At 39.4% G+C, this 12,544-nt stretch overlaps 1 protein-coding gene across 1 annotated transcript in view; it reads left to right on the forward strand.

Annotated features, from left to right (window-relative positions):
- The window catches only part of LOC122265436 (uncharacterized), a gene marked incomplete in the record, with an annotated part of 52,692 nt that overhangs the window by 4,544 nt on the left and 35,604 nt on the right, over positions 1-12,544 (forward strand). Inside the window, 14 exon segments of the mRNA XM_086534031.1 lie at positions 962-1,157; positions 1,989-2,087; positions 2,260-2,540; positions 2,836-2,934; positions 4,654-4,785; positions 5,364-5,496; positions 6,738-6,775; positions 8,025-8,108; positions 8,446-8,485; positions 8,535-8,632; positions 9,228-9,365; positions 10,402-10,539; positions 11,113-11,250; positions 11,592-11,729. Coding sequence (XP_086390157.1) covers positions 962-1,157; positions 1,989-2,087; positions 2,260-2,540; positions 2,836-2,934; positions 4,654-4,785; positions 5,364-5,496; positions 6,738-6,775; positions 8,025-8,108; positions 8,446-8,485; positions 8,535-8,632; positions 9,228-9,365; positions 10,402-10,539; positions 11,113-11,250; positions 11,592-11,729 — 1,752 coding nt within the window.

Raw genomic sequence — 12,544 nt, forward strand, 5'->3', positions numbered from 1 at the left:
CACCATACACATATATATATATATATACTATATATATACTAGACTATATATATATATACTATATATTAGTATACTGATATATAGAGAAGAGAGAGAGAGAGTGAGAGAAGAGAAGAGAGATATATATATATATAAAACATATATATATAATAACCTTATATATATATATATATATATAAAATATTATATATATTATATTATCATATACTTATACATATAATATGGTATATATTTGTGTACCTATACAAAACATATATATATACTATATATCAATATTTATATATATTAATATATAAAATATATATATATATCTAATATATGAACATGATATATATATAATACATACTATATAAAACTATATATATATATATCTATATAATCCTATATATATATCTATATATATTATTATAAGTTATAAAAATATATATATTTATATAATTATCTAAAAATATATATATACTATATCATATATCTATGTGGTGTGTGTTTGTGTGTGTGTGTTGTGTGTGCTGGTGTGTGTGTGTGTGTGTATTATGTATATATATTAGATTTTTTTATGTGTATAATGAATATTATGTGCGTATAATATATACAATATCACTTTATATATATATATTTATATAGAGATTTATATATAGTATATATATACTTATATATTGTAAATTATATAATTAATTTATAATATACTATAGTTTATTATAATATATATTTATATTTATATATATATATATATATACATACATATATATACATATATATATATATGCATACATATACATATACTGTGTATATGTTTAAATGTATTTTTCTACTTTTCTTGAATTCCTCCCTTCTCCTCATGCCCTTCCCTCACCCTCTTCTTCCCATCCTTTCCCTTCCCCACATTCATTGTTAGAGCCCCGCCTACGCCCACTTTCTCCTCCCAATACACTCACCCATCTGCCTGGCCACCCACACACAGATAAGGGCCGCCCGCGAAGGAGACGCCCAGGGAGTCGACGCCGCCCTCAAGAATGGCGCGAACATCAACTTCCTCGGCAAGGGCGGATGGGCGGCTCTCCATCACGCCGCCTTCGAGGGTAACGTCGACATGACTCGCCTTCTCATCTCCTACGGCGCGGACGTGGGCGTGAGCAGCGGAAAGAAGGCGGAGGGAGGTAGGCTCTTGGTACCATAAACGATGGTCAAGGAACATTTATCCAAGATCATCATTAGCATGAACCAAGATCGAGGGAGGCTGTGACTGAGAAATAATACTTATTCTCATTAACACTCCTGATAGATGCTCGAAAGGGGCTGTTGACGATTAGTCTAAGAATCTGAACTGGAGATGAAAGAAGGAAAAGCAACAGACACTACGACGAAAGAGACAGTAATACAGGAATGGCTTGATGGTCTCTGTCTTATTGTGCCTGTTTGTTTACCCCAAAGACAAGATTCCGATCGTCTGCGTGTGCGTTCGCTGATTCGCATTCATGAATCTTTGAATCTCTGAGGCATGAGCGAACCGCGGAGGAATCGGAACATTGATCTTGTACTGTACCGTATTGTACTTTTATTGCGTTTGTGTCGCTGCTCATTAAGAATAGGAATCGCAAAGCAATAAGCAATATAGATTATTATTATTAGTGATAAAACTCGAAAAGGATAGCTCAGTAACACAAAAATGCAGGAATGAAAGCAATATTAGTAGAGATAAAAGAACAATCGTTGCATTGACATACTTTTATGAACAAAATTATAGGCATTGATGATTATAACATGGTACTAGTAATTGTGAAAATGAAAATAATGATAGGGAACAGAAGGAGGAAGAGAATAATGAAAATAGTAATAACTGTAGTTGTTGTAAATAAAGTAATAAAAACAATCATAATAATAATCAATGATTGTAATGATAACTAAGATAATCTACAAACGTATAATCCTATGTGTATACACACACATACATATATCACTGTGTGTGTAATAACACTAATTCCCGGCAGGAGTGACCCCGCTTCACCTTGCGGCTGAGGCTGGGTTCGACTTGGTAATGGAGGCTCTTCTGGAAGCGGGAGCGGACATGACAGCGCGTGATATTAATGGTGAGGACTGAGCTGGCTCGTTAAGAGGAAGGAAGGAGAGAAAGAGAGCGAGAGAGAGGAGGGGAGGGGTGAAATAGGAAGATATCTAAATAATAATCTCGTGTAGAATATGCCTCTGGTGAGAACATTTCGAAGGGGTCAACAGCCCTCTAATAATTCTGGATTACCACAGGATTCCAGCCGATCCACTGGGCGACGACGCAAGTGACCGCTTTGGCTGTGTTGTTGAGACACGGCTGCAACCTCTCCGCCCAAGCGAGCGATCTATCGACGCCTTTACATCACGCAGCCACTGACGGCAAGCTGGAAGTGGTCAAGTGGCTCGTCCAGAACGGAGCCGACTGCACGATCAAGGACAAGGACGGACGCCTGGCGATGGACAGGGCGAAGAAGAGGAGGCACGGGGACGTGGTAGACTACCTCAAGAAGACAAAGTCCCGAAGCAAATCATCGGTGAGTAGAACGCACCGACTGTGGTGGTGTCGATCTTTCCCGCCCCCAACTCGCTCTCTTTCTTCCTTTCTCTCTCTTTCTCCCTCTCTCCCTCCCTCCCTCCCTTCCTTTCTTCCTCCCCCTCTCTCTCTCTCTAGATAGCTATCTATCTATCACTCTCACTCTGTCTCTCTTCTTTTTTTCCCCTTTATTTATGTCTCTTATCTATTGTATTTGAATACAACTATAAATCAATTGCATATAAGCATATGCAACACATACAAAGAAAGTTCAACTAACAACAATTCCTTTCCAGCTGTTCGGAACAATGAGGAAATCTTTCAGAAAACGGAAACCTTCAAAGGAAAACAGACGATCTTCGGAACCCAATCTTCCTAAGAAGTCTGCATCCCAGGTATTTGTGATTCAGTGCAATACTAAACTATTGGTCTTAGACTCTTTGCACTCATTACGAAGATGTTAATCATTTCTATTAGCACTCTGTAAATTTTACATGAATTATTCTTATTGATATATCATAATCGTTATTTTAGTTACTTTTAACCGTTCGTTATAGTGTTTGAGTCATTGTTTTATTCATCTATATTAATGAATTGTGTATTGCAGTTTTACATACATTTAATGTGGTATTGATATAATTTTTTGTTCTTATGCAAATTAGTCTTTATTGAATTATCTGATAGAATCTTGATATGATGTAGTCTTTACATAAAATCTGAATTGATATACAAAAGTTTTATGTTTATCACATATTGATTTTCTGTACACTAGTATCAGATATATTAGCATTCATTTTTGGGATTCTTTATGGTAATTGTGTAGAATTATCAAGTGATATTAATGATGAAAAACACTTCAATAATAGCTTAATAGACACGAAGGGTGGTTGACATAAGGATGGTACTAATTCGCTTTATCCATTTTGAAATTATTTTCTTATTTTTTTTCCTTTTATTTTGATCATTATTATCATCATTTTACTACTTTGATTCTTAATTGCATGAAACATCATCAGCTACTTTGTTATTAATTTTCATCTTCCGTTCTCCCCCCCCCCACTACCTACCCCCTCCTTCTCCTTACCCCATAACCTCCTTCTGATTTCCCCTTTCTCTTCTTAACTCACTTTTCCTAATCCTTCTCTTATTCTCCCTCTTCCTCCTTTCCCTAAACCCTCCTCCACTCTTCCCCTTCATTACACTTACTCCTTTATTTGCTTAACCTCACTCCTTCATTCAACTTCTCCCTCCCTTCTTGCACTCTCACACGCTTGCCCTACACCCACCCCCCAACCTCCCTTGACTCCTCCCGCATTCGCCATATCCTCCCTCACCGTTCCAACAACACACCATCCTCTTTCCCTCCCTCACCTTTCTTCACTATTTCATTTTCCTTCTACCCCTTCCTCCTTCCTTCCCTTAACCCCACTCCATTTCTCGCTCTCCCCCTTCCCACATTCGCACTTTCTCGCTCTACACCCCCCCCCCTCCCTCCTACCAACCTTTTCCCCTTCTCCCCACATTCACCCTCTCTCTCTCTCTACACCCCCCCCCTCCTCCCTCCTACCAATCTTTTCCCCTCCTCCCTACATTCACCCTCTCTATCTACACCCCCACCCCTCCTCCTCCTCCTCTCCTACAAAAAGCACACAAAACAAAAAAAAAAAAAACAAAAAAAAAGAAAAAAAAAAAAATAAAACACAAAAACAGACCTACAACCTTTTCCCCTTCTCCCCACATTCACCCTCTCTATCTACACCCCCCCCCTCCTCCCTCCCTCCTACCAACCTTTTCCCCTTCTCCCCACATTCACCACCTTCTCTTAATCTACAAAACGCCCCTAATGTGGGTAACGCCGTGGGGGCACAGGACCCTGGGGGCCGGTCGCCACGGGCGGGGTCGTTACGTCCACCCCTCCTCCCTCCCTCCTACCAACCTTTTCCCCTTCTCCCCACATTCACCTTCTCTCTCTACCCCCCCCCCCCCCCCCCCTCCTACCAACCTTTTCCCCTTCTCCCCACATTCACCTTCTCTCTCTACACCCCCCACCCCCCACCCCTCCTACCGACCTTTTCCCCTTCTTCCCTCCTCTCCTCCTCCCTTGCATATTACAGCCAAATCTCTTGTCAACTTCGAGCAAAAGCAAGAGCGCGGAGGAACCACATGAGGAAATCATGCCAGCTGACTCTCCGGACTTGGCCCAGTCTCATTACCGAGAGGAGGTTGAGGTGCATGATCGTGCGCAGGTTAGGAAAGAGTGGGAACTTTTTGGGTTTTGGTCCCATTTTGGTTTGGCACCAAATGTTGAACTGTAGCCGAATGAGAATGTGTCGTTTGCTCATATTTTTCTTTTTAAATTAGTGTGGAGAATAACTGAGTTGTTTATCTACTGTAACAGTATAATTACCTGAGATGGTCTGTTTTATTTTACGAAACATTTGCTTTTCTTACTTGGGCCTATGGTAGTGTCGCTAACTTTCTCCGCGGATAAGTACGTCACATAAGGATCAAACGACAATTTAATTGCATGAGTGTAGAGATGAGTGGCGGTGCACAGATATTTCCAGCACTGACGGATTAGGGAAAGCTGGTCGTAACACCGTCTTAAAAATGTTACAGATGCGTAAAGGAAGAGATAATACGTGTGAATGAAAGAGAGAGAGAGGAGAGAACAAACGAAACAAGATCAAAAAAGAGAAATCACATATTACGTAAAATAATGGCAATATTATATAGGATATCAGATAAACCAAGAAAAAAAAACAATATCATGAGTACAAATAAGGGTGTATAAAGGAATATAAATTATCCATCTTCTTTATAGAGTCAACTGGATAACGAGTTGTATCAGAAGGATGCCCTCATCGCACAACTTCAGTCTGAGAAAGTAAGTTATATATATTTCTTATCTGCATCAATCATTTGTTATCAATATTGTTGTTCTCTTCGGTGTAGCTGTTGATGTCTCTGCTGCCATTAGTACTATTGTTAATGTTCTATCAGTGTTATTGTTGTTGTTGTTTTCATTACCATTATCATTGTCATTATTATTATCATTATCATTATAATTACTTTTGTTTTTATTACTACTGTTATTATCATCACTATTAATTTTATCATTATTCTTATTCTAATTCTTATTCTTATCATTATTATTATTACTACTACTGTTATCATTATCATTATTATTTTTATCATTACTATCTTATTATTATCATTATCATTTTTGTTATGGTAACTATCATTATCATTATTATCATTTTCATTATCAGTATAACAATTATAAGCATGAAGTTTATTATCATTATTTATTATTATTATTATCATTATTACCTTACTACGATTATTATTGTTGCTACAATCATTACGATTACCATTATCAACATTATTATTGTCATCATTATTATCATTATATTCATCACCATCATTATAATTGTATGTATTATCATACTGCATCACCAACGCTATTGTTATTCTTATCATTATTATTATTATTATCATTATTATCATCAATATTACCATTTCTATAGTAGCATTATTATCGGTGACAATGGTGTTTTTGTTTGTATAATTTTAAGAATGCTTCCATTAGTATAGCATTATCATCATTATCATGATTCTTTTTATCATCACTATTTACCTTATTGTCATCACCATCTCCATTACCATATATATCACTATCACCATGAAACTGTCCCCACATATTTACTCCTCCACTCCCCCGCCCCCCCTCCGCCCTCATCATTCCACCAAGCTTGTAGCCCTGGTCACCATCAATTGAATCACTATCCAGCCACCCACTTACCACCCGACACACGCCATCACCACTAATGTCATCATTCTTTCTTCCTCTAGCCCTATCATCACCATTACCTCCATTACGCCTATCATCACCATTATCCCCACCACCACCATTACCACCACCACCCCTATCGCTAGTATCTCTACCATCCTATCCTCACCATCGCCATCCCCATTACTCCTATCATACCTATCACTACCACTACCCTAATCACCACAACTACCGTCACCATCACTCAATCACTCAACCACCATCATCATCACCACACACATACACACATCTACCCCTACCACCCCATTCGCCATCATTCACCCCCCCCCCCCTATCCTTACCATCCTTATCACCACCAGCCATCTCACCCGATCTAGACCTGCAATCACCCACTTGAATCTGCAGCTCAGCCAACATCCTACCAGGGAGTGTCACTGAGAGAGGTGAGCCGAGCGAGACCTAGGGCAGGGAACCTGGCACTCTTTCACCCAGACAGCAGTCAGGGCGGAGGTATCGGCAAACAGAGTATTTCAATCTGGTCTTTTCAATGTTTGTGGTTTGTTTTTCTGGTGCGAATTTTTTTTTTTTTTCTTTTTCTTTTTTTAATTAGTTATGGTAGGATTCTTAGAACGTATTTTACAATTGTTGTTTACTTTAGGCCTGCTTATCACCCTTGAAAGCTAAATCAGAAAAGGCAATTTTCTTGTGATCTACTTTGGAATCTTACTCGGGATGTTAGACTTTAATCTTCGAAACTAGATTAGCATTTACATTCTGACTCGTTGTTGGACGCGCGTTCTTCAATTATCCCGCATTTGTTCGGTCCGCGCTGCGGAATGACATGAGAATGCATTGGATCACTCTTTATTTCCAAAAGCACAATTGCTTATTTAACCTATACAGACAGGATTGCATGTTGTCTGCACCGTTTCAATAATGATCCAATTTATTTCTGTTCCTTTCTTACTTACCTCATCTAGTGATCAAGGTTTATCATTTGCTTTTCAGTTCCAAGTTATTTTATCTTTTCTGTTGAGGTTTATGTTTATCAGCTTGGGATTATAATGACACGGAAGGGGAACGTTTCTTTCTTCTTCTTCTCTGCATTCCTTTTTTTATCCAGTAGTAATGGTCACGGGAAGCAAGCGAGAGACTACAATCTGCTGGCAAAGATGTAATCCATGTAGCGGTGTAGGAGCTAGTGATTCTGTTAGTTTATCAGGCTGTTGGGTCAAACAACACCCCCCGTCCCGCCCCACTGCCAGCTTTTCCCCTCCACCCCATAAGTACTAGGTTGTAGAATCTTATTTGCTTTGCTTAACTTTTTCCTTTCCCTACTTGGGAATCTTGAAGTTTTGATTAAGATTAACTGTTTCTATTTCCAATCTAAATAATGTTTGATTGTTCTTTGTCAGGTTCTAAGATTTCACAGGAAGTTCATTATACTCTAGAGTCTAGGCTGTTGTTCCATTCCTACATATAATCCCTGTTAATTTTTCATTTAGAATTTAGATTTTCTGTTTCTATTTAGAATCTTTGAAACTAAATTAGATTATTGCAAGTTTTTATGTCACGTAGTAGCCTGTTCTTCAGCGTAAATAAAAATACATGTGTAGGCCTCTTTGGTTATGGTCTATCTGAAACCCTTTCCTTTTTTGACGACTTGCACTCAAGGATGATTTTCCCATGCAGGACAAAGTGAGAAACGCCCTTATCGGCGTACTCGGTCGACTTCGCAACGAGGAGGGAGACGGGAGGGAAGACCAGCCGATGGTGGTAAGTCTGGTCGCTTGAGTAAAGCCACATGCGCACGTCACACAGTCACACAGGAAAACATGCACGCACGCACGCACACAAACACAAATACACACACACACAAATCATACATGCACACACACACGGCATCTCAATGTATCATTTATGGTAAAAGTGAGCACGTTATAGTAAAAAGACGGAAATTATTTTTGAATATAGGTCGGATAGTCGATTGCGACATATATTTGAAGTATATTGTATATCTTATTCTGACATTCTTGTAGTATCCCCCGGCACATTTTTTTAGAGGTGTTGTTACATGTAACATGTGTGATCCAATTACCGAGTTCATCCACAGCTAAACCTCGAGACTCAGGTGAAGGAGCAGGGTGAAGGAAGTGTAGTTTGGCAGTGCGCCCACTGATGGAGAAGACAGAAAGAACGCAGAGAGTTGGCAGAAGCAGGAGTTGGTGAACCATCAAGAACAAGCCAGACAATATGCTGAGGAACTTGAAGTGATGAAGAATCTACACCAAGGAGAGATGGTGAGCGTGACCTTTTGTTAGTGTGTGTCTTCGGTTAAGTCTTTACTTGGAATGGAAAATTGAGAAAACAGTGAGGTTTTCTGTACATTTTCTATGCTATATTTCCTTTTCCTTTTTCTTTTTTTCCCTGAAAATGATGGAAGGGGGTGGGTGATGTGTGTGTGGCCATGTTTCTTTCTCTTTCTCTCCTCCACACACTCTTCTCCCTGTCTCCCTCCCTATGCCACTTACTCAGAGCCTTGTTACATTCTGTACACCCTCCCTTTATATATCCCTCTCGTCCTTTCCTACTTTCTCCCTCTCCCTGTACCTCCTCCCAATCTCCCACTTCCATCCCCCTTTTTTCCCTTCCTCCCTTTCCTTCTGTAACATTCTCCCTCTTCCCCACTCTCTTCTTTCTCTCTACCATCTACTTCAGCAGCATTCTCTCCCCCTTCCCTTCGTTCCCTTCCTCTCTCTCTCCTACCCATCATCCCCGTCTATATCTTCTTCGTCTCTCCCACCCTAGCATCCCTTTTCTCGCCTACCTTACTCCTTCCATCTCTGCTTCAGTCATCTTCTCGCCCTTTATATCTCCCCCTTTCCCTCCCTACAGGATAGCCTTGCGAGACAGGTCGAGGAGCTACAGTCCCAGCTGGAGTGGGAGCGCAAGGAGAGGTCGAGGGAGCAGGTCGAGTCTCAGCAGCGCCTCGAACCGATGCAGTTCGAAGTGGAAAATTTCCGAAGGACTATGGTGAGATTTCGCACTTATTAATTTGGTTATCTATTTTTATCAATTCCTCGTATTTATCCATGTCTTTATGCATGAATGGTTTTCTAGTCTATTGTGATGATTTAGGTATGCTATTCATTATATATTAAGTTTTTTAAATCTTTTAGTGCTGGTATGGATATATGTTTGCTTTAGCGGCAATAAGGAACAATCTAAAACATTGGATAGGTCAATCGATTTTCTTTTCTTTTTTTCTTCTATACTAATTCCTTTACAGTTACGATTCATAAGGGATCTGATATTACTAAAGGATGTCTGATTCTGTTCTTTAAAATCTTTTTATACAAAATTTTAATTGTTATGGATCCATAACTTAACTTATTCAACCTTACTTTACTTTACCTAACAACATCGCCTCGGTATTAATGTAATGTAAGGTTTATTTTTGACTTACATGACTGAGACTCTTGTATGCTACGTTAGGTAACATACAAGAGTCTCAGTCATGTAAGTCAATAGTTGGAGGATGGTGTGATGTGCAGTTGAACTGTAGCAGCTGCATCGCCGCCATCCGATTCCGTCCTTTTCTGCGCTAAAAAAGTAACCTTACATTACATTAATATCAAGGCGATGTTGTTATTTTGCTCTTTTCTTATTTCTTAGGTATCATATAATATATCCAATCAACAAATGAACTTAATCTGTCGTCATTCTCACCTAAAACACAACCGCCACATGCCAAATTTGGAACAAAATGCGGTAAACTTTAATGACGTCAACACTCCATTTCCTTGAGCCTGTCCATAGCTCCTCTTAAAAAACATTCTACATTTTCACTCTCCTTGTGTCATTCACTGATTTATTTTCTCTCTTATTCATTTGCGTACTCTCTCTTTGTCTCTTTCTTTCTCATTTAGTATTTAAAGTATTCAACCATTCTCTCTTCCCATTTCTTTCCGGTGTGAACTGCCATTACAGAATCACAAGCATTACCACTGCATTATTATAGCTATTATCATTGATATTTTCCCTTCCCATTGTTGTCGCCTCCGTTCAGGTGGACCTTGAGGACCAAGTGAGGGAGCTTCAGCAGCACCTGGAGGGGCAACAGCGTGAGCACTCCAGGCTTCAGACTTCAGCCAATCAGCGTATTCAGGAGCTTCAGGCGGAAAATGATGAGTACAAGAAGTCGAGGGTGAGTTCTTCCTTTTTCCTCATCTTTTTGTTTTCGTTTGTGTGTTTGTTTGCTGGTTTGGTTACCTTTCCCGTCTGCACGTAAGCGTGCGTATGTATTTTTGTGTACATATATGTATGTATATGAGTGTGTTGCGTTTCTGTTTCTGTTTCTTCTTGTGTTGTGTACGGAAAAAAATATTGACTTGGGACCTATAGTAAATGATCCTCATAAGGATGAAAAATATATGACCGAATTCTCTCACTGACCACATTACCGCGAGAAAAGAAATCGAATTTCGAAAAAATATCGTTACATTACAGTTACATTGACGGCCACGTGTTTTGCGCGGTGCGAAAAGAAACGCGATTTCCAAACTCTATTGGTCAATATTTTGGCCACAGATTTGATACTAACAAATTATTCTGATTTCCAGTGATGAAAATTTGCATACCTGCATGTTTTGCATATATACATATGTATTTTCTTACAGACATAAGTATAAGCATAATATATATAAGAAGATCAGTTGCGGTGACGTGCACACAAAATGTTATCCAATGACTAACGTTCTTGCAAACCTTATCGCTTTAGACTTCCCTGGAGGGACAGGTACGGGAACTCCAAGGTCATCTGGAGGGGCAACAGCGCGACCACTCAAGAGACCAGACTTCCGCTCAACACCAGGTCAAGAGTCTTGAGAAGCAGAATGAACAGTACAAACAAAATATTGTAAGTGGATAGAGACACTAGCGGCGACACCATGATCCAAAAACGAGTTGGTTCCAGATACAAGTGGAAGGGGATAAGAACATGTCAAAACATAGAGCATGATATTTGAGAGTCTTTTATTACTTACTGTTACTTTGTCGTTTATAAATTTGTATGATACAATTTTAGGTGCAATTGTTTAACCATTAAAGTAAATCTAAACGTTTTATTTGAATATACTTAAGAATGGAAAGATGTGTTATCCTAGGAATAAAAAACAGTACGAATGTTGATATATATCGTCGAAGATTGAAAAAAAAAAATCATCCTATGTTCAAGATTTCAATGTTGGTCTGTTATAGGTGGAGCTCGAACGCAAGGTTGAGGAATTGCAACAAGATTTAGGCTTTCAGGAACGAGACCTTTCCAAGGAATTAACTTTGGCCCAACAACGAGTCAAGTCGTTGGAGATACAGAACACCCAGTATAGGACGATGGTGGTGAGTGACTCTCATCAATAAGGATGGTGTTTTGAAGATGATGAATTTGCTGCTAAGGCATCATGTATTTGGAGATAATTGGTCCTTAAGACGAAGTCTGTAAGTCATGACTTCTGTATTAGAAAAAAAAGTATTGTTACTAATTACTATTTCATTCCCGGTTTGATTTAATTCTGTCTGCCTATCTTTGTCGCTTTTCTTTCAATCCGACAACCCCCACCCATTCTTTCATTCTCTCTGTCTGCTCCTCTCTCTCTCTCTCTCTTCTATCTTTCTCTCTTCTATCTCTCTCTCTTCTCTCTCTCTCTCTCTCTCTCTCTCTCTCTCTCTCTCTCTCTCTCTCTCTCTCTCTCACACACACACACACACACACACACACACACACACACTTTCACTCTCTCTCTCTCTCTAAGTAACCCACCACTGGGAGCAGTTGTAAAGCACCCGATGCTCTGGTTGTGATCTGGTGGAATAATCAGACAGACGTTCACGTGCCAGGGTCTTTATTGTGGACTGTTAACACACCAGGCTCTGGCCGAAGGCCAGAGGTCAGAATTGTTCGCTCCAGGCATCGGGTGCTTTACAACTGCTCCCAGTGGTGGGTTACACTTTCTCTCATACTAACTCTCACGCTTTCACTCTCTCTCTTTTTCTCTCATTTCTCTCTCTCTCTCTTTACACCCCTCCCTTTTCAAAACGACTGATTATCACATATTTAAAGTTATTACACTGCATTTCTACTGTAACACAAGTTTCCTTAAGACACACTTCTCCCGCGCGAGTTAAGAACTAAGAATTAAGAACGCCCTGTCAAA

The sequence above is a fragment of the Penaeus japonicus genome, unplaced genomic scaffold (assembly GCF_977035675.1).
Source record: "Penaeus japonicus unplaced genomic scaffold, GWHDUDI00000001_assembly GWHDUDI00000040, whole genome shotgun sequence".
Classification (NCBI taxonomy): domain Eukaryota; kingdom Metazoa; phylum Arthropoda; class Malacostraca; order Decapoda; family Penaeidae; genus Penaeus; species Penaeus japonicus.